At 37.9% G+C, this 26,579-nt stretch overlaps 1 protein-coding gene across 4 annotated transcripts in view; it reads left to right on the forward strand.

Moving 5' to 3' along the window:
• Positions 1-26,579, forward strand: part of GPATCH2 (G-patch domain containing 2) — a 185,272-nt gene that overhangs the window by 129,222 nt on the left and 29,471 nt on the right. For 2 of the 4 annotated variants that reach the window (XM_045010249.1, XM_045010245.1), the window contains 3 exons: positions 4,602-4,666; positions 13,914-13,953; positions 16,129-16,199. In XM_045010249.1, the coding sequence (XP_044866184.1) occupies positions 4,602-4,666; positions 13,914-13,953; positions 16,129-16,199 (176 nt within the window). Of the gene's footprint in view, positions 1-4,601; positions 4,667-13,913; positions 13,954-14,392; positions 14,438-16,128; positions 16,204-26,579 lie in introns of those variants that run through there. The other 2 variants (XM_045010244.1, XM_045010246.1) reach the window with 2 other exon arrangements.

Here is a 26,579-nt window from a genome sequence, read left to right on the forward strand (position 1 = left end):
CCTCTTCCTATTCTTCTTGTATTGCCTCCTTCTGTCCTAACAGTGGTACTACACTCAATGCCCTGCCTATCTTTCTCCCACAAGTATATTTGTTCCTTTTTTTTCATTTCTGTTCTTTTGTGTGGCAGAAACTAAAAACTTCCTATTTTAGTTTTCCAAACTCTTATTTTCCATTTAAACCTCTCCTGAAATCTCATTTCCTCCGTGATGTCTGCAATAACTTTCATAACTTTATCTTCTGTATTTTTAAACGTTAAAAAACCCACTTATGTCCACATTACGTAAACTGAGTAACTTCATATTCATAGGTTTCAGAGTAGCAGCCGTGTTAGTCTGTATCCGCAAAAAGAACAGGAGTACTTGTGGCACCTTAAAGACTAACAAATTTATTTTAGCATGAGCTTTCGTGAGCTGCTCACGAAAGCTCATGCTAAAATAAATTTGTTAGTCTTTAAGGTGCCACAAGTACTCCTGTTCTTTTTTCATATTCATATTCTGCCAACCCTTGTCATCCTTCTTCCCATCCAATCCTGCCACTTCACTCCTTGCATCACATCTGAAATTTAGACTGCTCAGTCTCACAAATCATTCTGTGTCTTCTGTGAAGCACCCCACACACTTTTGGATATTAATATACTGTAGGCCATATTCCGTAAAGTGGTGCAGATGTAGTCTGGCACAAAAGCCATGCAACTCAGTGCAGTACTCGTCCTACAGTATTACAGAGCCATTGTGAGGGGGTCTCATGCCTCTCCCTGTTGCTGTAGCAGAAGAAGAAAGGAAGAGTGGCCAGGATACCCTGATTTTCAGATGTGGTTTCAGCCTCTTGGAGGTATTTGCAGCTGGTATAAATTACAGAAGCCCATAGACTATGTGTAGATGGATTGGCAAGCACTAGGACCAAGCGAATGAAAAGATGAGTTGTAGAGTGGAAAGAGCTGTAGCCCACTGTTACACTCACGTCATTGCCCGTGCTCTGTGCAGTTTATTTCATTGCATTTATTTTGCACTTTTGACATCCTGAATTGTACTCTGCCGTCTAATTCATCCCTTCTGGTTACTTGTGCTCCAGACCTTCATATATCTAATCAGCTTTCAGAAAGCTGCCATTCTTAACTGGGGGGAAAAAATACTTAGAAATGTTTTCCTCTTTCATCACAATTATGGTTATCTAAATTCCAGTATGATCAACGTTCAGTCCTGGGCTAATGCCATGTTTAAGTTCCTTTATCTCCTGGACCATCAAGACAATGACCAAATGCCATAACCCATTTGAAGCAGGTTATTCTTTTTAACTCTGGTATCTCATGAGAGATCAGGCTTTTAAAAAAATTCTATATAAATATGATTTTAAAGTAAAATGCTGTCATTATGTCTTGCTGTCTTTTTCTCTCCTTCCACCTTACAGGTAGACTTCTACTGCCCAGCAATTTGTTTTTACCCATGGAAGGGTACAGCAAGTGGTATTAACACATTTTATTAAAACTCCTAAAATTTCTAAAAATAGATTCTTCTGTAAAGTGTGGCAAATATTGCATACATAATACTATTTGTTGGTTATAAAATTTAGTTGTAATTTCTTCAATATGCTCTTAACTCATACAGGAGTTAGATGGTCATTCCAAACTTATGTCCCTAAAACATTTATACTACCAAGACTGTGTGTGTCAGTGTTTGCAAGGTATATTTATGCTTACTACTATTGGCCCTAGAGATGGTTACTATTAATTTTACTATCTTCTTGTATTTCCTTCTGAGTATTGGCAATTCAGTACACAGAAACAGCTGTAGACAACTCCCACAATCTCTTCTAATGGACAGAGGAGCTAACCAGTTGACCAAGCATTCATCTGGCTCATAGTGTCCTTCCAACTGACTCATTCCTAGAGCGAGATTTAGAAAGCAATTGGCTTCTTTATTGGAAGACTCAGAAGACATCCATATCTGATATTGCTAACATCACCTTAGACTGTTGCCCTCTATCAGTGTGTTGTTTCTCACAAAGGAGGGCAATGTTGCAAATCTAAATTTAATATATAATTATTATACGTTATAATAATCAGTATAGCATACATATCCGTGTGTGTGTGTATTGTATATTTAATTTTTTAAATCTTATATGGCTATTTAGTAACTGAAGTTACCTTTGATATGTAGGAGAAACCTGATCAATGTACTTCCTGATGAATTGTAACTAGATTGAGATCACTTTTATATTCAGTATAAATTAGTTACAAATCATATTTCTTTCTGTTAAGATATTGTTTTATACCTGACAATTTATCACATGGATTTTCTCGAAATGTCCACGCTTATAACATTTTGGATTATGTATTTCAAGCGAGTTGGAGAGTTAAACATTTTTCCATAAGTATGGCTGCAGGTAAACAACCAATTTTAGTCCAGAAAATAGCTTCTGCTTCTGTCAACATGTTGTTTATTTTCTCCCTGAGATAAAAAGTTCAGTTTTCTGATATTTGTACCAAGATAAAGTCAGTAAACAAGATTAATATAGTGTGGAAAAGGTTGTCAGCAACCCTGGCAAAGGAAATAAGTTGCCTGTACACAGAACATACTGTAAACTGAATAAAAGTGTCAGGTCCACCATGAGATAATGTGATCATGAACCTCTAACAAAGCATGACATAGGCACAGTCGGCTTTTCTTATACCCACAGTGTAGAAAATGGATTACTATATTCCAGGGATACCCACTGGAATAGCATGAAAACCTCATTTTGAGATTAATGCAGGATGTAACTCTCTAGAGCTGAGCCACATGTTTACCGATGGTGTTCAAGTAACAGTTTGGTTACTAATGTTATAACTTCCTGATTACATATACATTTAAAATGTTTTAGATCATCAGCATTTCAAAGTCCATATTTGACAAATAATATGTCTTGCTCAAATTATAAGATAAAATGTAACAGAGGGGAATTTGTTTGAAAGCGTTGATTGCAATTTCATTGTTACTAAGCGAATAAGCAAGACTGCTTTCACTCTATTAAATCTTACTAAATTAATATCAGATATTGGTGTCTGGAACTGCCCATTCTATATGCTGGTTTGCAGGCAAGATTTCTTTGAGGCAGCAAAGTATAACGTTGCTACGTCTCCTGCTGTCAGAGTTTTAGGTGTTGTGGCATTTGAATAATTACTGACCAGTAAAACAGGTGTTCTTTTCAAGTTCTATTTGTTTGAGAGATTCTACCCATTATAATGAAATGCCCCAGTTTACAGATAGGGAATTTCTGTGGAACTTGGCAAATATTTTTGAACCTGTGGAGCTTTCTGAAGGCATTTGTGGCATTATATGAACATCTTCCAGACTTGAACCTTAAGATGCCATGGTTCTTCTGCATAAAAATGTGTAAGAGTAGAGGAAACTTGCTTTTATAAAATATTCAGTGATTTGTTGTCTTTGAAAATGCAATGCATCATCCTCCTGATGAGTGATGAACTGTCAAATGTGGATAAACAGAGGATCCATAGGTAAAAAACAACCCAAACCCCAATGGTCCCAGACAATATGTGCATATCAGCTGTTTATTTGTGTGGTTTCCAGGTCTGCTTTCAGTACTGGCAGCATAGCTGATTTTTGTTGTCCTGACTTTGGTCATCTAGTGATTGTAAGACTTTATCCACTGGAGACTTTAAAGTATGTAATTGTAAGAGGACTTGTTGCTCCAAACATCAGTAACTTCTGCACTTACTTTCTGCATGTGTGCAACTTCAGCAGGTGGTCCCTAATGCCCCCTAACTCCACCTCCTGTACGTATGCATAGCAGCTATAACAAGCAAATTGTGCTGCAGAAGAGCAGGAGGCTGCTCTGCTGTAGTATTGCATAACACCACTAAGCCATATTTTCCATATACACACCCTTTTCAAAGCCTATTTGTGACGTATGAGGAGAGTATATAAGGTAAATACATAACTAGTTTTAAAAATCCTCATATTTATTTTTGATTGCAGTTGAGATTAAAGAAGGAACAACTGAATATGACATCGATGTAGTGATATACCATTTTATATGTACATTTTACTTTTATTTTCATTAGCATTTGCTCTGTGTTAGAGACTAAGACCTGGGTTTTCAAAGTAATCTAAGGGAGTAAGAGCCATTTTAAAATCCCATCCTAACGTCACAACTTTGTGTTTTTCTACATTTCTTAAAAACACAATACATTCTGGGTGGGATTTTAAAAAGCACCTAAATCCCATTGTCAAAGGCATTTAGACCCCTAAAGATGCAGATAGGCATCTTTTGAAATTTTCTAAAGCACCTAAGCAGATTAGGCACCTATTTGCATCATTAGACATGTAGACACATTTGAAAATCTGTCCATAAGGCTGCTAAACTTCTCAATTACCGTTTGAAAATTGGGATTAGGCTCCTAAATCATTTAGATACTTATGAAAATACTACTTGAGTTATCAACTGAAAGTATCACTAATTATTTTTACTGTAGTTAGTGTGTCTGTTAATACCTCGGTAGGTAGTATATACTCTTCCAATGGAAAAATACAATGTACATGTAATACAGCCCAAGAACTCGTAGCATTTTTATTTAATTTTTTTCCCTTTTTTCCCCTCTTAGATTACCACTGCAGGCCCAGGCAACAAGAAAATGGTTCACTTGTCCCAAGATTCTCATCACAATGAGTGAGTACCAATGGTGGGAGGTTGTCACTGTTTTTATTATTATTTGTATTACAGTAGCATCTGAGGCCTAAAGCCATATTGTGCTACACACTGTACAAACATGGAATAAAAGAGGGCCCTGGCCCAGTTATAGGACATATCCTAAGGATATTACACCCCTTTTAGCTTACTGTGGGTTTTTAATTAAAATGTGGAGTTCAGTGCTGCTTTGAATGTGTTTTTATGCATATCCTTAAATTATATTTAAAATGTTATAAATGTTCACAGATATGCTAAGCAATAAATATAAAAGATTGTGTAAAGACATTTGAAGTAGTTTTCTTCAAAGAAGAATAACAAGAAGTTCAGAAATGTCAAACTACATTTCATAAGGAAAATACAATACCTAACACTTTTAAATTTGATATCCTGTGAGAAAACTGGTTCTCATACAAGTTCCAAGAACCAAAAGCCTGAATTGATTATTTGAGTACATTCTGACTGTGATGTTGCACTCCATATGCTTTATGCAAAAGGTCTCTTGTAGGTATCATTACAAAGCTTATAATCTACTTAGTGTGTTCATCCTATTTGTTTGCATGTATTATTTCTGTGTCTGAAGTTAGGAGAATAAGATATAAACTTGTATTACTAATGTAAACATATTAAGTGGAAGCCATTAAGGATGCTTCAGAATCAGTGAACTGTAAATAGCTCCGTTTATTTGCAAACCTTCCTGTGTACGTGTGGGTCAGCCCAGGAAGAATGGAGGCTGGGGTCTCACAGGACATGTGACCATGTCACCTGATAATGAAATCCATTTTAAATCTGGTACTTTTCCATTTAGAAGGAGGGGTGGGGACCCAGAGAGACAAAAGATTCCTGCCTTGTGCCAAAGCTATAAAAGGGGGTGGAGCAGGACAAAGGAGTGGCCAGTCATGAGAAAACCCCTAGTTCCACCTAAGATGTCTGCTGAAACTAACAAGGACTGTACCAGGGGAAAGGATTGGGCCCAGACTAGGAAGGAGGATAGTCTATGAAAGAAGCTTATTTGGACATCTCTGAGGGTGAGATTTACCTGTATTCAGTTTTTTAATGTATTAGGCTTAGACTTGAGTGTTTTGTTTTATTTTGCTTTGTGACTTACTTTGTTCTGTCTATTACTTGAAGCCACTTAAATCCTACTTTTTATAATTAATAAAATCACTTTTGTTTATTAATGAACCCAGAGTAAGTGATTAATACCTGGGGGAGCAAGCAGCTGTGCATATCACTCTATCAGTGTTTTAGAGGGTGGACAGTTTGAGTTTACCCTGTAAAAGCTTTATACAGAGTAAAATGGATTTATTTGGGGTTTGGATCCCATTGGGAGCAGGGTGTCTGGGTGCTGGAGGCAAGTAACCTGCTGACCTGTTTTCAGTTAAGTCTGCAGTTTTGGAGTAGACTGGACTCTGGTTCTGTGTTACAGCAGGCTAGCTTGTCTGGCTCAACAAGGCAAGGTTCTGGAGTGCCAGGCTGATAGGGAAAATGGACTCAGAGGTAATTTCACCACATCAGGTGACAGTCCCAAGGGGATCTGTGTGACCAAACCTGTCACACTGACATCATTGGGTACCAATAGATATTCCAATATATCATTATCATAGACCAGTGGTTGTATTCAGATGATATTGTTAATAGAAATGTTTTTCTGATGTCTTTTGAGTAGTTTGCAATAAGACATTATTTTCTTCTTATTTTTTTTCAAACAGGGAATCCAAAAAACTAGGCTCACCAAAAAGAACACAACCATAAAAGTCATGTCTTTACATAGTTATTATTGATTAATTGATTATTGATTAATCTAAAATAAGAAAATGAATAAGAATACCTTATTATAATCTACCTTACATTAATTTTATTTTTAAAAGGCATCATTGGAATTCATTTCCCAGCCAAAATTATAATCTGTGACTGTTAGTGTGATGTAAATACCTCACCACCTTCTTTGAATGGTGGTCCCTATTTGTATTCCACTGTGGGCTTACACATGCTCAGCATGTACCCAGAGCTGGAGAGTTTGAAAGTAGTCTCCATTGATCCACACATGCACCCTGGCTCACCTTGTGCCTCCAACTGAGGGGATAAAGAATAAGGTCGCCTGACAGTCTCTCCAGTTCCTTCTCACCGCCACATGGTCTGAGTTGGAACCTTAAGTGTCCGCAGTTTCGGCTTCTTTCTACAAAATGAGAATTATATAGTTTGTAAATAGTTCAACAGTTTTAATAGTTTTACTGTTTAGCATTAGATTAGTCTCCCAAGGAGACACCTCCCTCCCCTGTACCACATTCAAGTAGTGGAGTATGCCCAGGACTCTGGGCTTCAAACTTTGTGCTTCTTGCCCATGATCCTTCTTGGTCAGTGACGACCACAGGCATTGCCTGTACTACCTTGGGGAAGCTCACATCACAGCGAGGTGCAGTATCTTCCAATCGTTCCCCAGTTGCACCTGAGAAAGGTGGGTATTTCATCTCTGAAAATATCTCATGGAGAAAGCCATGAGGCCCCAATTGGATCCAGGCCAGGGAACATCCCTCGTACATTGGCCTGATTCAGCAAGGAATGCACCTCCTGCTGTGAAGGGGAGCTCTGTTATGAGAGAATCTACTCCCACAGGCTTCTCATGAGTATGAAACTAAGTCTTCCTCAAAGTCCACGTCAAAGAAGTCGGACTCAGCTGTAAGCAAGCCTACCAGCTTGGTCTATGAGGACTTAGGATGTACTAAGTCTCAGGGACAAAAAAGAGACTAAGTCTCACGACAAGAACGCCCATAAGCATTGGGCTCCATCGGTACTGGACTGTTTTCTGGCAGTACCGTCGTCCCTGGGTCCTTCTAAACCCCGGGATTTGTCAGCACCAATGAAGTCTGATAACTGCCAACTTCAGATACCACTCTCCTCATAGGTTCTGACCACCTGGACAAGCAGAACCCCTCTCATACTGGAAGATCTGAATCTGTTGCTGCCTCACAGGACATTTTTGCTCTCCCAGATCCGGAATCCCCTACTCCATCAGTTCCCTCTGTTTCAAGGAGATAATATCACCTCCAAGGTAATTGACTGCTGGAAGGAGCTTATCACCCATCCTATACACAGAATACATCTCCCCTCCAACAGAACCAATGATATGACTACTGGAACCAGAATCAGCCTTCTCTTCATCAGGAGATTCTGAGCCATCTGATAAACCATTCTTCGTTTACCCTAGGTATCCTTCACCACCCAAAAGACCCACACAGGTTTGGGACCAACCTCTGCTTCATCTAACTAGGAGCCACTTGTACCTCATGCAGTGGAAGGCCCCATGACCACCTATCAACCCTTCCTACTGGCCATATTGGGGACCTTGGGACCAGTACCCCTCTGCAGAGTTGATCCACTTTGCCAGGGAGTTACCCTTGCTTCCCCTCCAAGGAGATCTGCCCCCAACAGTTCCACGGGAACCAGCAAGATTGCCATCATCATCCCCAGATGAAGAAGTGAATTCTATGTCCCTTCCTCCCTCTATCCCCACCCCACTCCCCCATCCGCCGCGATGACTTTAAGCAGTTCCAGGACCTCTGCTGGAGAGCTTCAGATTCCCCTCGAGGAGATCCAAGACTCCCAGCACAAACTCCTAGACATCCTGCATGCTTCCAGACCCAACAGAATAGTTTTCCCTGTTAATGAAGCCATACAGGATCCAGCTAGGACAGTTTGGCACACTACTCCCACCTGTGCTTCTACTCCCAAAGGGGCGGAGAAGCATTATTATGTGCTGGCCAAGGTTTCAGAATTTTTGTTTTCTCACCCTGTCCCCAATTCACATAGTTCACATCACAAGCAGGCCTCAATTATCGCTCAAAACATGTTTGTGTGTCTTCTGGCTTACATGGCCTCATGCATCTATGTTGTCACATTAGCAAGATTCCCTCTTTGTTGCCTTCAAACTTGGCTGCAGTCGGTATACTCCCCAAGCCGTCATTCCATGAACCTCATAGTGACAGTTCCGGCCAAGATACTGTCTTCCCTGCTGTGGTGGACAAATTCTCATCAAGTATGGGTATTCCTTTTCTCCCTTCCTCTCTGAACAGGACCATTATTATGGATGCATCCTTCTTAGGTTGGGGAGCTCCCATGAACAGCCACACAGCACAAGGAACCTGGATGTCTTGAGAGGCCAGGATGCACATCAATATCCTCGAGTTGCAAGCAGTACAGAAGGCATGCAAGTCCTTTCTTCCATTCTCACCATGTCCTTATAATGTCAGATAACATTACAACGATCTTTGACATCAACAAGCAGGGAAGGAGCAAGATTCCCCTTCCTCTGCACAGAAGCAGTCAGTCTTTGGAATTGGTGTATCAGCAATCAAATCAACCTATCTGCAACCTACCTTCCAATGAAGCAAAATGTGCTTACAGATGCCCTCAGAAGGCCATTAAATAGTTGAACAAGAGTGGGAGCTCCCTCACTCAATAGTGCACAATATTTGTAATCTATGGGGAACTCCAACTAGGGATCATTTGCTTCTCAAGCAAACAGGAAATGCACCACATATTGCTCCAGAGGAGATCTAGGTCTCCTCTCTCAGGGTGTTGCTCTGCTTCTTGGTTGGACCAGTTCAACTGTGCCTTCCCTCCGCTACTGCTCCTGCAATATGAGTTCTGTGCAACACAAGCATTGTGCAAAATCTGGCAGGACAAAGCAAGATTCATCCTGATTGCCCCTTCTGGCCAGACAGTTCTAGTTTCCTAACCTCCTATGCATGTCATCACGACCACAATCATCCTCCTAATGTTCCCCAAGCCCTGGACCCACTGGAATGGCAAGATCAGGCACCCCGATCCACATCCACTCCACTTCTCAGGGCTTGGTATTTGGGTGGGCATCATCCTTAGAACGTTCATGCTCCAAAGTTGTATGAGACATTCTCTCTAATAGTAGAAAGGACTCTACTAGAAAATGTTACTTAGCTAAATGGAAGTGCTTCTCTTCTTGGGCACAACAAGGTGATGTTCTCCCAGAGATTACAGATATTCCTCTCATCTGGGACTATATCCTATTTCTGAAAACACCAGGTTTGTCTATCAGCTCCTTGCAAGTCCACTTGGTGGCGATAAGCACATACCATCTACATTCTCAGGGCTACTCGGTCTTCACACATCCACTGCTCAATACATTCTGCAAAGGCCTAATAAGAACCTTCCCACCTACTCAGAATCCTGTTCCCCTGTGGGACCTGAACCTTATTCTCTCAGTATTCCTTCCCCTCATTTCAGCCTTTAGCTACTTGCTCCATGTCTCTTATTTCAGTGACGATCACTTTTCTTGTAGCCATTACCTCAGTGAGAAGGGTTGGTGAACTTGAAGTGCCATCATATCTTGTATACACTATATTCCATAAGGATTAGGTTTCTTTATGTCTACACCCCAAATTCACCCCAAAGTAGTTTTGGAATTTCATTTTAACCCAATCCATTCGCTTTCCTGTGTTCTTCCCAAAATCACACACTTCCACAGAGGAATGAAGACTCCACTCTCTTGATGTTCAGTGAGCCTTGGATTTCTACCTACAGAAAACAAATCCCCGTGACTGTTTGTTGCTATAACAGAAAGAGTCAGAGGGCACGTCATCTCCATCTAGAGAATCTCCAAATGGATCTCTAGCCACATTCTCCTCTGCTGTCAGCTTTTGAATCTCACCCTGCAGCCCCCACAATGGGGTAAAGAGCTCATTCCACTAGAGTGCAAGCAACAATTATGCCATCTTGTCAGGAGGTACCCCTCCTGGACATATGTAAAGCAGCCATGTGGGGCTTCATTCACATATTTGCAAGACATTATGCCCTAGTGCAGGACTCTTCTGCTGATGCCTTTTTGGGACAGTGGTACTCTGCTCAGCCCTACTGCCTATATCCTCACACCCTTCTCCTTCTTAGGTATTGCTTGCCAATCACTAATAGTGGAATACAATACAGACCATCACTTGAAGAAGAGGTGGTTACTTACCTGTAGCTGGAGGTACTTTGAAATGTGTGGTCCCAATATATATATTCCACTACTTGCCCTCCTTCCCCTCTGCTTTGAATCTTATCAAGTAGTTGGTCCATCCCACCCTTTATTCCCTCGTTCAGAGGCATGAGGTGAGCCAGAGTTCAGGCATGGACCAACGGACACTATTTTCAAATTCTCGGGCTCTGGGCACACAGTGCACATGCGTAACCCCACAGTGAACTACAGATAGGGACCACATATCTCAAAGAACTTCCAGTTACAGATAAGTAACTTCCTCTTAGTGTTTGGGTAAACACGATAGTTCCTGATAGATATGCTAGCAGGAAAGGGGGTTTTTACCTCTAAATATGAGGCCTCACTTGATTTTTTACTATTTATTAATAGAAGTAACTTGTATTCATGGACTCCTGCACAGCTTGGGCTGAGAAGGCTCTGACCTTTCTTCTATAATGTTAACTCACGCATGCGTGCATTCTCTCTCTCTCTCTCTCTTTTCACACACCCTCCCCCCCAGGTATTCTATGTATGAGTGTGCAAACTCAGTCTCTCACTTTCCAGTTCCTACTTTTTTTTTCTCTCCACTATAAAAGTAGAAAAAAGTAGCTGGGGTATTATTGATTTATATTACAATAGCCACTTGATCACCATATTTGAGGTCAGGAAGGAATTTCCCCCCCGGTCAGACTGGCAGACACCCTGGAGGTTTTTTCACCTTCCTCTGCAGCATGAGGCATGGGTCACTTGCAGGTTTAAACTAATGTAAATGGTGGATTCTCTGTAACTTTAAGTCTTTAAAACATGATCTGAGGACTTAAATAACTCAGCCAGAGATTACAGGTCTATTACAGGGTGGGTAAAGTTCTGTGGTCTGCAGTGGGAAGGAGGTCAGATTAGACGATCACAATGGTCCCTTCTGACCTTAAAATCTATGTCATGATCAGGGCCAATTGTGCTAGATGCTGTGGTACAGGCTTTCAGGGTTTTCTACAGAATACTCAGTCTGCCCAAGCAATCCCACAGTATGCAGCATATTCAGTACTTTCAGAGTGTCAAACCAACGGGGCATTTGAAGACAGTACAAAAATTTCCAGGGACACTACTTTTCGGTTAATGGATTTGCAGGAACTGTGTTTAGAGGGGTTCTGAGGTTGCTTTACCTGGAAAGAGTTCAATTTAAAACTGTTATACTGTTAAACTATATTAATATTATCCATTTTAGAAATCAGAGTGGACAGGACATTAAATTATTCACTGTTTAGAGGCCCATAAACAGGGTTAGAAATAACTAGTATTGTTTTTCAGTTAGTGTTCCATTTAATTCTGTGAAGACACAGTTTACATTTTAGCAGTATGTTTGATTCAACACCCAATATCTGATAACATGACTGAATAGCTTCTACAGATTCCTACACTGCTGCTTCCACTGATAGACTGACTTGAGTCTTCAAGAATCTTCTTGTGTCCTGTGTTGCTTCTGGTGGGAGAATGCATGGCCTGTCATTACTTAGTAACTGCAGCAATGTGAGAAATCTGAGCATGGTGATGGAGATGTTCAAAAGTTAATACTGGCCATTCCAAGCTTGTATTAAACTCCCAAGGTTACCGCTTTACTCTGACCTTGGCTTGGTAAACGCTGCCACCACACAAATGCAAACCCCTTTTCGGATCCCAGGAAGGCGCACTTTGGAATTCCTTCCTGTGGGGTACCCTCAAGCCCCTTCAGCCCCATTCCCTCCTCCGGGGAAGAGCTGAGAAAGAAAACAAAGGAAATTAGCTGTTGCCACCAGCTATTTAACATGTGCACAGACCTCTTTGGACAAAAATCCAAATCTGTTATTAAAAAAGGTAAATTTAATTAAAAACAAAAAAGAAAGAAAATACATCTGGAACTTAGGTTTTTGCTAGATTTTAAAAGAGCAATTCCCAAAATTAAGCACCCAAAATAGCTTTCTTGGGGGTTCATCTTAAAGGTTACAAACAAACAAAAGCATCTGGGGTTAGCACAGAGGAGTCCACAGAAAATAAAAGAAATAAACTTAATTGCATCTTTCTAGACATTTCCTAATCTACTAACATATTTGGGTAGTTCTAAGTATAATCTGATGATTTCCATAACAGGCAAAAAGCTTTTTACAGCATAGTCATAGCCCTGACTTTGTTCTGTCCCCTCTCTAGAGAACAACACAGAAAACAAAGGGAAAGCTTTTTTCACAATTTTAAAAAGTTCTAGCCTTCCCATTGGCTCTTTTGGTCAGGTGCCCACTCCCTTTTCTTTACCTGGGGGACTTTTTAACCCTTTACAAGTAAAGCAAACATCCACCATAAAAGGGAGCTCCCCCCGCCCCCTTCATTTATCACAGTTGCCTTTCCCCCAAGATCAACAGGCAATATGTTGAGGCAGGGAAAGGGGGGAGTGTAGTTCCAGGTGCTCTTCTTCTTTTTTTTCTTCCTAGATCTGAGATTTGCCCCCAACAGTAGCTGTTAAATCCCAGTGTAATGCCATTGTAGTCACATTTGGAGGCCTGCAGCCTGTTTCAGATCTTGGTGAACGTAAAAGCCAGTTTAAAACCCCTCAGTGGATACAGTGTGGGAAGGCACTGTGCTAGCTCACCCTATATTTCATTCATGACTTGCAGCCCTCCTACTATTCCAGTGTTTTGCCTCTGTAAAATAAAAGATTGTCAGTAATGCCAAGTTACCTGACAGTTTTGAGACATGAGACCACCAAATTTATGTCAATTTACAACTTAAAATAGAATTGAAATTCAAGCCTCAATTGGTAAAATGCTAATATGTTAACATATACCAGTTAGCCCTCAGTGCCTATAGATCTGTTAAATTCTAATAATTAAAAGTTTACACTTCAGTAATAAGGATAGCATTAAATTGTTATTAATAGCATATATTTCAATATGCTGGTTAAGACATGTAAAATGTTAGCATTTACGAATTAAATTAATTTAATAGAACATAATTAAATGTAAAGCTAATGGCTACTCAGTTTGCCTAAGAAGCGGAAATTTGCAGAGCGAGTGCATTCTTACATTCCTATCAAAACTGTAACAGACTTTGAGAGTTCCATAAAATATCCCATTAAAATAAAGCATAGCCGAAGGCTATATTTTCCTGGTGGACAATAAAATACCCAAAAGCACGCACAAACTGGTCAGATGACAGCACGTGCTTTAGGTAGTTATATTGCTAAACTCTTCTTTTCTTTTTCTCCCACAGCCACTGGTTTAGCCCTGGGGCTAGGAAGGAACATAGCCAGGTAAGAACCACTTTGATCAAGAACAGTTTACTTCATATATTTGAAGGAATTTAACTGTCTCTACTCCAAAACTATTAGGTCAGTATTTTAATAAAATAAGAAGCAAAGCAGCCTTAATTCCATGTTTCCTTGCAAGCTACTGAAAAAACTTAGCAGCTAAGTATTTCAAAAGGTCTTTTGGTTAATAAGCTGGCGTGCCAAATGATACTAGATAAGCATCACAGTTCAGTTTTATTACCAGTTTAAGATTTCAGAATATTTTATCCTGATAACCAGTTTGTTATTAACAATGGTGCCTGTGTTTTCTCTGAAACTGCAGTCTTAATGCTTCTGTAAAATGGGGAACATCTGACATTTTCCATAGTATTTAAGAAATTCAAAACTGTAAGAACAGACTTGTAGGATGAAATCCACACCCCACTCTTCTCTGTTATTCTAGGTAAAAGGGTCAGACGGGTATAAAGGGACTGTTAAATTCCACCAGGTGAGGATTCTCCTGGTGCATAATCTGCAGAAGGCAGACATAAACTCATGAGCTTCAATGTAGGGGGCATGCTGGGGATGTGTGGAGGCAGGGCCGCAATGACTGCAGGGATTCCAGACAGGGTTATGACCAGCTGAGTAGCCCAGAGTGTCTGCTGTAATTTAGACGGGAGTGCAGGGCTGTCTAAATTGTATCGGGGAGTAGCCCCAGCTCAGGATGGCACAGGGATAGCTTAAAGCAATCATAGCCCTCCTGTTCCTCTGGAAACTGCACAGAATCTGACAAGTTGTTTGTTGGTTACCTCATACTTAAGATCAGCGAATTTAACAAGAAAACACTTACATTTGAATAGTGGAGTGTTGCTTAACTAATGACCTTCCTTTCAGACTTTGAAAAATGCTTAGTTATATGCATGGCAAAGCAATAAGTTATTGACAGAACAAGAACTTTGTGTAAAATAAGCCTTTCCCTTTTGTATCTTGAACAAATTAGTTCTTTTCAAACACTCAGGAAAAGTAACTGAATACATCAGTAGTACTTCAGGCCTCTAGAGTAACTCATTGGGTCATATCTTAAGCTTTAGCAAATTGATGTAGCTCAATTGATTTCAGTGGATCTGTGCTGATTTACACCAACTGAAGTTCTAGCAAATAGATTTTAAGCATCATAGAAAGCAATAAGTAATGCAGTAAGATACAAGAAAATGCATCCTGTTTTTAAGACCATTCTTAACTCCACTAGCTTTGATAGCTCAGAGTTAAATCAGCATATCTGCTTTTCTTCCCCTTCTTTCAAACTCAAAAACAGACTCAGTCTCTCAACTAATTTTACTTCCTCAGTCCTGACAGAGTGGAAAAAAAATGAATCACAGTTTTAGCTGTAAATTGTGAAAGTATTATAATACATATGATGATATGCTGGCTGACATTTAACAGCTACACAGACAACTTTATATGATATCAGTTGGAGATTTTGAATAATGAAGTAGTTTGATTTTGGAAAAGTCTTCACATTGTATTTATTTGGGAGAAATTTCAAAAAAAGGTTGGTCTAGAACCTACATTATTTTAGTTACCAGTGCTAGCTAATAGCTAAAAGTGTTAGGAAGATTGGGTATTTAGCTTTTGTTGTTTCTCTGAAAATTTCAACTTTTTGGGTCTCAGCAGAGTTTATAAGCATTGCTTAACTGATAGATACCGGTGCTAATCAGAGAAGTTTTTTAAAGAGAACTTCTCTATCCCTTTTCATAATAAAGAGAGTTTTGAAGGTGAAAGTTATTGATGAATGATTCTTAAAAATTATAGAATTTTCACAGTTCAGAGTCAGGGTAATATTTGTGGAACTCTGAAATTCTTTGCTTTCAAATGTTTTTTCTATAACTACAAAGTTCTAATAATGTTGGGTTTAAAATTAATGGATATGTAATTATAACCTTAACTCTACATGTGTCTTCACAAAATTGTATTAAAATGCTGTAATGACGGACCATGAATTTATCAAGAATGCACTAAGTCCCCAACTTTTAACATTTTCTAATGGTCTTGCCATAGGAGACACTGTTAAAATCCAATATATAATACCTAATTTACTGTTAAAAAATAAAAACACAAAAGATGACAAAGCTAGGATAACATTTAAATAAAATAAAAATGGCTTTGTTTCCAACACGATTGTGAATGTTTTTTGTGTAGCTTCAACTCCTGCGGGATAACCGATCTGAGAGAGGACACAAGAAAAATATTTCAGTAAAAACAGCTAGCAGGTAAGATAAAGGTGAAAATATACTTTAATATCACTAACTTAATTATCATTTCCTATCTCCCAAAATTTTATGTAGTGATTGACTCCATCCTTGATGGGCTTTTTTTTCTATCTGTAACTTCATTTTTATAGCTGCTTCTTTGTAATTTTAATCTTTTGTCAATGTTTGTATATTGGATTGGATTGATAATTGTATCAAAGTAACTTATTTACTCTGACTATAATCATTTTATTAATCAGCTAGATAAAATGGGTGACCAAGTAGGTTTCCTGACTTTGCAGTATAACTCGCCCCCCGGAGCGCTGCTTTACCGTGTTATATCCTAATTCATGTTATATCGGGTCGCGTCATATCGAGGTAGAGGTGTACATCATCTTCACACAATTTATAAGACTCTTTCATCTGTTAAATGTCTTCCAAGGTAAACCAATATTATTTTAAAGATGTTTGAAAGCAATTTCCTGATAAGCATAGTTCGGAAATCATATTTATGCTTAGAACAACAGTATATAAAGAACATTGTCTTCCATTGAGCTGAATTCTCTCCATAAGTACATATTTAGGGCCTGATTCTCCTTTCCCTGCCACCATCCAAAATCTTAACGATTTAATATTTTACCTTTATAAAAGTTGTTATAAACAAATGGAAGAACTATATATGTGAAAAACAAGCATGTATACCACATTGCAAACACACAGTAATTTATCCTCATCAGTGAAATCCATTGGGTTAAGTTACCAGTATAAATAGAGTGGGTGGGATTTCCAGCATGGCAGTACAGTCAGCTCCTACAGCTTGACATAGTTTTAAGTTACCATTCCCTCCAGAAGGGAGGTCACCACCTTGCTGCTGCATTTAAAGTTCCCGACTTCACCCATCTGTGTGGAGAGACAAAATTTCTTTCCTTTCAAGCTTATGGGGGAAAAAATGGTTCAGATGAAGCTGATATTATACACAAAGTTAATGAGAGGGCACGTTCTGAATTGTACCTTTCTAGTAAATGTGAAGTCTCATTCCTGTGTATGGAATCTTGAAATGGAACTTTCTGATCTTTACAGATGTGGCCAGATCCGTTTAAAAGCTGTAAATTAGCAAAGCTCTATTGAAACCAATGGAACTTGACAAATTTACACCAGCAAAGGTTTTGGCCCACTCTTTAGCATAATCATAAAACAACTCTAAGTAAAGCTGTTGTATTTGAGGTTACTATATGCATATGCAGCTAAATCGTTTGTTGAATACAAGTGTTCGTTCTCACTTGAAAGTCTCAAGCACTCTAAGATTGTTTCTAAATTGCCTTTTGCACATTTTCAGTGATTACATTTGACATGTAAGGATATTGTAAGTCAGATGATTAATCTCCTTTTAAAGGAAGCTCACAACAAATTATAACTATGACCAATAGAAATGTCTTGTGTTGAGGTTTATTGCTAAATACAATAATAGAAAATCAACAGATGGTAAACATTTGAGGGTTTAAAAAATTATTACCCGGCACTCTTTAGACTTTTAAGCTTCTAGTTATGTTAACTAAATGTATTATACTCTCCCTACAATTCTATTCACCCATGTCAAGTATCCCACAATGCTTTGTAAAGCTCAAATCAGCTTTGGCATTAGAAAATAGGAAGGCTGTCAAAGCCAAGATACATGATTGATGTTTCTTAGCACAGGTTGGGATGTACCTCTGGGCCTAACTGTTTTGGACTGTAGTATCCAAAACAGATATCAGAAAAGTACAGAACAAAATAAGAAGTTAAGGAAATGTTACAGGCTGGTGGGTTGGATTTTAGTGACTCCTAAAAAGTTTTGTAACTTGTAAAATCATGCTATAAATACTACTAGCTATAAATACAACTATACTACTATAAATGCAACTTCTGTGTAAGATAAGAATTGTTTCCTAAAAGGAAGATATGCCTGTCTCGTTTTCATATTTTACTGCGGCTAAGCTTGGTTATTTGGTCTCTTAAACATTTTTAAGAATGAACCATAAGTGTAACCAAACTATTGCCTACACCTTTTAATCAATAAAGCTATAACTGTTCTTCTTATTGCAAAACTGGAGTTGCAAAATGTATTTCTTTGTGGAGTTTCCACACTGGGGGGGAATGGTGTTCTGAAAGACATTTTTTCTTAATACTTTTTTATGTTTGCCTTGACTTTTCTTACACCTTCTGGATGAGTGACCACAGTTCTTGTGTCAGCATGTGGAAAAAAGTAAAGATTAGAGACCTACATTGCACTAGATCAATGAATTGTGGAATAATTTACTCCAGAACTGTATCAGGCAGGTAAGAAGGGATAAGCACTCAATCGGTCTGTTAGTCTTTTTTTTTCTGTGCAGTAGTGTTGATACACTCTGGAGGAGCTTAAGTATATTGGGTTGCTCATAAAAGAGATAACAAACATTAAAATTTAAAAATGAAGATGAATTTCAACCCTATGTACATTAAATATAGCCTCAAAGCAAGACTGGGACTGTTCAGTTTAACAAAGAGACAGCTAAGGGGAATATAGTAGAGAGCTATAAAATCATGAATGGTATGGAGAAAGTGAATAGGGAAGTGTTATTTACCTCTTCACATAACACAAGAACTAGGGGTCACTCGATGAAATTAATAGGCAGCATGTTTAAAACAAACAGAAGAAAGTACTACTTCACACAACACACAGTCAGCCTGTGGAACTTGTTGCCATTCAATGTGAATGCCCGGTATATAACTCAATTTAAAAAAGAATTAGATAAGTTTTTGGAGGATAGGTCCATCTATAGCTATTAGCCAAGATGATCATGGACACAACCGCATGCTTCAGGTACCCCTAAATACCTGACTGCTAGAAGCTGGGATTTGACAACAGGGGATGGATCACTCGATAATTGCCCTGTTGTGTCCATTCCTTCCGAAGCACTGTCAGAAGACAGGATTCTGGGCTAGATTAACCATTTGTATGACTCAATGTGGCCATTCTTATTGACAGATTACCAAATTTAAGATCTCCTTTTTTTTTGTTTGTTTTTTGTCTTACATAGCCCTAGAAGAGTTCATCTATGCTGTAATGTATCGATTTAGGAAAACAAAATTACAGACAGCCAAAGTACTTAAACTTCTAGAATAATTTTCATTATTTATAATGGTCTTCATTATTTTTTAAAGTATCTGCACATTAAGTGCAATAATTATTCAATCCGGTTTTTTTCTTCTGGCTCACAGTATTATAAATGGGATTTATGTTATGTACATGTATTGAGAGGCTGAAGGAAAAAACAAGACAAGATTTGCTGCCACTTTTCCAGATATGATAAAATAACTTGATCATTCATCACTGGCTCCCAGAGGTTGTGTGAACTCTGTATTTTTAAGAACAAAACACATTTCCTGGCCCTCAGTTCTTTTCCATCACTAATGTAGAAGTGCTGACATCCGTACCTCCTGGGGAAAAGAAAAGAAAAGAAAAAAAAAAAGACAAGCACTCAGGAGCCTGAGTCTATCTGTTGTTCCTCTTTTCTGGGAAGTCTGCTGTTCCTGAAGGCCACAGGAAACAGCACAGCCTGAAACAGGTCTCTTTACATCCCTAAAAGAGGGAAGCCTGTTAGGGATGGAAGCTGGGGAAATGGTACAAGAGACATAGTGGATAGTATGAAAGAAAGATACATGATAAATGTTAATAAGAATATTGAGCATATATTTTCCAGGTTTTCTGTAACCCACCAACCCTTTCAAATCTCATTCCTGTCCAGACTTCTAAATATTTTGGATAGGTTGGAAAAAATAATGCATCATCTACATTATATTTTTGTGATTTTATTTTATTTTAGAATTCTGTGTAAATTAATAATGAAATGGAGGGCTCTAAAATGAGAAAATTACACAAAATGTGATCAGAGATTTGAAAAGCATATTTTTGCTTGGGATGTAGAAATATTGAGTTCAGCCTTCTTTCCATCAGGTCATAAAGAAAATCCCCATTTACATTAGAACAGAACTCATTCAGTTTCTGATGATACAGATCACTGTATTTTGTTACACAGATGTGACAAATAGAATTACAGCTGCTCTTTATTTGATCTTCTAAAGAGACAAAGATGTGCAAGGATGCTGTCTGCTCCCTTTTTCCCACCATGTCATCTGTTGTTTGGGAAGGAGTCCTAATTTGCAGCAGATACAAAACTATTTGTCGTGTTGCAGGTTTGCCAAAAATAAATGAAACCATTAATTACTACATTTTTGAGCAGCTGTTAATAGATTGGGATAAGAAAACTGTACATTAGACTACTGGTTAATTACAAGAACTATAATTGTTTAATGTGGCTTTTGTGGAATGAAATTACTGTACCAGAAGATGTGAACTGTCTGGTTTTAGACACTGTACAGGAAAATGAACACATAGCTTTGTATCAATATATCTAAGAATTGGTATATTTTATACAATAATTATTCACTGTTGTCATCCTACACATTTATTTATATGCCCAACAAACATACATTAAACTGGAGTTAAGATTGAATATATATCCGTAATTAAAGTATAAAAAATTACAGAGATGTTGTAATAATTCAGATACAATCCACTACAAATACAGGAAATTGAGAATTAAGGTTAAACTTAAAAGTGTATGTTAAGATAGAAACAGATAGGTAAATTACTCAGACAATCTTAACTCTTCTTTTAGTGACATTAATATTATTAATATGGTTATTGCATATACATAATAGTGTTTCTAGTTGCAGATTAAATTAAAATGATTTTTAAAGACACCACATTTTTCCTCATGGTGTCACCCTCAAAGAGAATGGTATACTATCAATGGCTACCACTTTCTCTGTGGCAGCTAGGATTCAGTCTAATTGAGAAAAATAAAAGATTGCGTCCGTTCTTAAAAAGAGCAGTTTTTCATGGAATTCTCTGTAGTAGAATATTATTTGTCAGGCACTGCAGTAAAAGAGACTTTCAGTTAAAAAGAATAATAGTAAAAAATGAACTTTAATCCCTTTTTAAAAAACCTTGGAATATAGCCCACGTATAATATTTCAAGAAGTTTTAACTATACGGAAACTTTGAACAGTCTGTTCTTCCATTAATAAGATAGCATGAGAAATAAAAATCATCTGATATTGGGTGCTTAATTTCTTAAAGAACATATTTTTAATTAATTGTAACTCATAAACTAATTAATGGATGTGATTGGGCACAGAACAAATGTTCTGGGATTTTACCAAGTGAATATGCTGTCATTTGGGGGAAAATGCACTGTATTCTTTATATATAAGAAAGTGGTTAAATTCTTGCTTTGAGTGTAAAACTCAATTGAGCTTTAACTGTGGATTTGCAAGCGGCTCCTCAGTACTACTGCTTTAGCCATATCGAGCATTTTACCATGATCTACACAAATAGTGGGAGTTACTGAGCAGTTTTGAAAATCTGACCCTTGAAGTCTGAGTAAAACTCACTTGTGCTGAAGAGGGCTAGTCAAGACCCTCCACACCATTTAACCATTGTCTAGGAGCTATGCTGGGAAACTTGAGCAAATGTCCACATAGGAGTTCCTGCTAATCCCCTACACACCACAGAAAGGGTCTTGATGCCTGCCTTGCACCAGCACCAAACACAAGGATGGAGGCTAGCCGTGGGATTCATGTCAATGAAGTTCCAGTGGCCCCAACACCATTTGCAACTGACGTGTGTACACGCCCATCAGAGATGTTAAGTACATACTTGGACAGCTAACTCCTCACGCCACTGTGCCTACACTCTAATTTAAGCATGCTAGCTCATTCAGAACTAGTGGGGGTATGTCTCCTCAAGCTGGGAATTACACCCCCAGCACAAAGTGTAGATATACCTTTGGTGTAATGGGAATTCATGTTAAGAATGTTGGCACAAAATCCCTTTTCCTGGTTAGAGCAAAAGGGTTTGTTTGCCTTGGAATTTCTGAAACAGCAGGAGACCATTATCCTGTAACAACATTCTACTTCAATAACATAATCTCTTTGCTAACCACATTTCACAGATACTTAAATATGAACCATATCCATCTTTTTTTAATTGTTACTTGACATAAAAATCATAATACACGTTATGTTTAGAATTCTGTAATCTAAAATCAGTTGAGTGAACTCTCTTGATCATAGAGTATATCTTCTCATTCTTCACTTCTAAAAACAGATTAAATTAGGTTTTCCTTCACAGCCCTCATAATACCCTTTTATGGACATTTTAAGAGTCATTCTTGCAACATGAATTTTTCATTACAAATCATTCCACGTCCTCTGTCTGAGCAGGTTCCAGTATTGTAGACACAGGAGTTCCCCATAATGAAAGGTACAAAATGGTGGTATTTCTTTGTGAGGAAAGCTATAGTCTTGAATGATCTGTTTTAATTTTGTTAAAACAGAATTTTTCTTTCCTAGCATTCTTTGTTGACTTGTTTGTGCACCAGGATATTGGTTTGGATTTGCCTTTGTCTAATTCATATAAGTTTGATCAATTCCAACTAATGCCCAATTATATTACACTAAATTAACATAATTCAACAGATGTTGATATTTAAATGTTTTCTGGCATTCACGTCTTGGACAGCTGTCTTAGAGCTTGGGGAAAAGGCAAACGTTTAGAGTTAAATGCTGAACATATGCTTAAATTACTAATTAGAAAGAAGAAAAACAATGCATTATCCTTTCTGAGGACAGTAAACCTCTAATATGGATTTTTTTTAAAAAAGACTTTTAGTTCACAGTTAAAGTCCATTGGTCTCTGGAGATTGGGTGCTGTGGCATATACTGTGGAATTGGACTTGATTTCCATTTGGATTTGCTGAACATGATGCCAATAGAGACTTGCTTCCTTCCGGTGAACTTGAATTAAGTCTCAGAAGTGCTGGAAAAAGACAATGTGAAGACAAGTGTTAGAGTACTGTAGGTGGTGATGAGATAGTCCACTAACAAGAAATATTAATATTTTCCCATTTGTAGTTAAATTGTGCTAATACTCCATTAAAACAAATGTCACTCTTACGTTTAAAGTTGCATTCTGAACAGATTGGCTTGATATGAAAGGAGTTTGACATAGAACAATGCTACTATCACATCTGTTTAACATTTAATAAAAAGAAAAAAAGTGCATCTTTTTGATGGTTAATGTAATGGTCTTCACACTGGTAGAGGCAGATGCTGCAATCTGTATTATGGTGGTAATGTCATTCTTATAACCAAGTCTGAGGGGAAAGCTTCAGAGCTTATAAGTGAGTAGCTAGATCTAGGGTGGAATTCTGATTTCATCTGAACAGTGTTTTTGTTGTTGTTTAAGTGATAACACTTGGAAGGTTTAGAGTAAGAGTTAGAAATGAATGTTCTATATTTATATATAATATATATAATTTACTATAAAAAGAACGAGGAGTACTTGTGGCACCTTAGAGACTAACAAATTTATTTGGGTATAAGCTTTCGTAGGCTAGGACCCACTTCATCGGATGCATGGGGTGGAAAATACAGGAGCAGGTATAAATACATGAACAGATGTGAGTTGCCTTACCAAGTGTAAGGTCAGTCTAACGAGACAATTCAATTAACAGCAGGATACTAAGGAAGGAAAAATAACTTTTGAAGTGGTAATGAGAGTGGCCCATTTCAGACAGGTTTCAGAGTATGTAGCTGTAAATACAAAATTATTTTGGCAATTTCTTTTTATTAATAATTGAAAAAGATTGCTATAAACACTTCTGGTAAATTTTGCAGACAATCCTAATTACAGCAGCAAGAGTCTAGTCAAGAGGCTGCACATCTTACTAGTAACATGTACACTCTTTTTAGTTGTTTATAACTATACATGGAGTTTCTGAAAATTAGCATCGGAGGCTGCAGCCCAGGAATGATTTTTTTTTTTTTTTAGAACTGTCAATTAATTGCAGTTAACTCACGAGATTAACTTAAAAAAAAATCACAGTAAAAAAATAGCGATTAATCTCAGTTTAATTGCACTGTTAAACAATAGCATACCAATTGAAATTTATAAAATATTTTGGATGTTTTCTACATTTACAAATATATTTAGTTCAATTACAATACAGAATTCAAAGTGTACAGTGCTCACTTTATATTATTATTACAAATATTTGCACTGTAAAAATTCACCTCATACAAGTACCATAGTGCAATCTCTTTATCATGAAAGCGAAACTTACGAATGTAGATTTTTTTGTTACATAACTGCACTCAAAAATAAAACAATATAAAACTTTAGTACCTACAAGTCCACTCAGTCCTACTTCTTGTGCAGCCAATCGCTAAGAGAAACAAGTTTGTTTACATTTCTGAGAGATAGTGCCTTCTTCTTATTTACATCAGTGAGACATTGTATAATGTCACTGAAAGTGAGAACAGACGTTCACATGAAATTTTGTAGTCGGCTTTGCAAAGTATTTACGTGCCAGATATGTTAAATATTTGTATGCCCCTTCAAGTTTCAGCCATTGTTTCAGAGAGCATGCTTCCATGCTGATGATGCTTGCTTAAAAAAAAAAAAGCGTTAATTAAATTTGTCTCGGATGATGACCCAGCATGTTGTTCGTTTTAAGAACAGTTTCACTGCAGATTTGACAAAACGCAAAGAAGGTACCAATGTGAGATTTCTAAAGATAGCGGCAGCACTAAACCCAAGCTTTAAGAATCTCAAGTGCCTTCCAAAATCTGATCAGGACAGGATGTGGAGCATGCTTTCAGAAGTCTTAAAAGAGCAACACTGATTCGGAAACTACAGAACCCAAAACACCAAAAAAGATAATCAACATTCTTCTGGTGACATCTGACTCATGATGATGAAAATGAACGTGCGTTGGTCTGCACTGCTTTGGATGATTATTGAGCAGAACCCATCATCAACATGGACACATCCTCTGAAATGATGGTTGAAGCATAAAGGGACATAATCTTTAGTGCATCTGGCACATAAATATCTTGCAACGCCGGCTACAACAGTGCCATGAGAACACCTGTTCTCACTTTCAGGTGACATTGTAAACAAGAAGCGGGCAGCATTATCTCCTGCAAATGCAAGCAAACGTGTTTGTCTGAGGCCTGGTCTGCATGGGGGGGCGGGGGGAGGGATAGATCTAAGTTATGCAACTTCACTTAGATCGACTTACTGTGGTGTCTTCACCGTGGTGAGTCGATTGTTGCCACTTCCCCATTGACTCCACCTGCGCCTCTTGCAGCGGTGGAGTACAGGAGTCGACGGGAGAGCGCTCTGGGGTTGATTTATTGCATCTAGACTAGACGTGATAAATCGACCCCCGCTGGATCGATCGCTGCCCACCAATCCGATGGGTAGTGTAGCCGTACCCTCAGTGATTGGCTGAACAAGAAGTAGGACTGAGTGGATTTGTAGGCTCTAAAGTTTTACATTGTTTTATTTTTGAATGCAGTTATTTTTTGTACATAACTCTACATTCGTAAGTTCAACTTTCATGATAGAGATTGCGCTACAGTTCTGTGCTTGTATTAAGTCAACTGAAAAATACTGTTTTTTATTTTTATAGTGCAAATATTTGTAATAAAAATAAATATAAAGTAAGCACTGTACACTTTGTATTCTGTGTTGTAATTGAAATCTATATGTTGGAAAATGTGGAAAACATCCAAAATATTTATATAAATGGTAGTTTATTATTGTTTAACAGCATGATTAATCACAATTAATGTTTTTAATCGCTTGACTGTCCTAATGTTTTATCTTTGATTTTGACTTTAGGATTTAGATAATATAAATACAAAAGCAAACACAGCTGGTATACCCTATTTTTGCATTGAAAATTGCATCAATTCTTCTAATTCCATGTGGTAAGCAATTTGTTCATAGGGCCTACTTGTTCTTGGTATTTTGGTTTTAAAATATTGATTTTCAAACTGGCTACTTTGTACTACAGATATCTGCAATATATTTTTTCATGGAATTTTACTATTGGTGGCACATTATACTAAATACTTAATTTTATGGTAGATGAAAATGGCTGAGTTGCCTTTTAATAATACACCTCTACCCCGATATAACTCTGTCCTTGGGAGCCAAAAAATCTTACCGCATTATAGGTGAAACTGTGTTATATCGAACTTGCTTTGATCTGCCAAAGTGTGCACACACACACACACCCCCGGAGCACTGCTTTACCGCGTTATATCCAAATTTGTGTTATATCAGGTCGCATTATATCGGGGTTGAGGTGTATATATTCTGATAAAACAGTATCTGCCTGTACCAAAATTAATGTGAATTTAAAAACACTGACCTTACTTAATACATATTTACCCAGTATATATATTAGAATGTTTCATTTAAGAATGCTTAATGTATTTATCTGCTACCTAGTTCTTTGTTAACTC

Source organism: Mauremys mutica, chromosome 3 (genome assembly GCF_020497125.1).
Source record: "Mauremys mutica isolate MM-2020 ecotype Southern chromosome 3, ASM2049712v1, whole genome shotgun sequence".
In the NCBI taxonomy this organism is placed as follows: Eukaryota; Metazoa; Chordata; order Testudines; family Geoemydidae; genus Mauremys; species Mauremys mutica.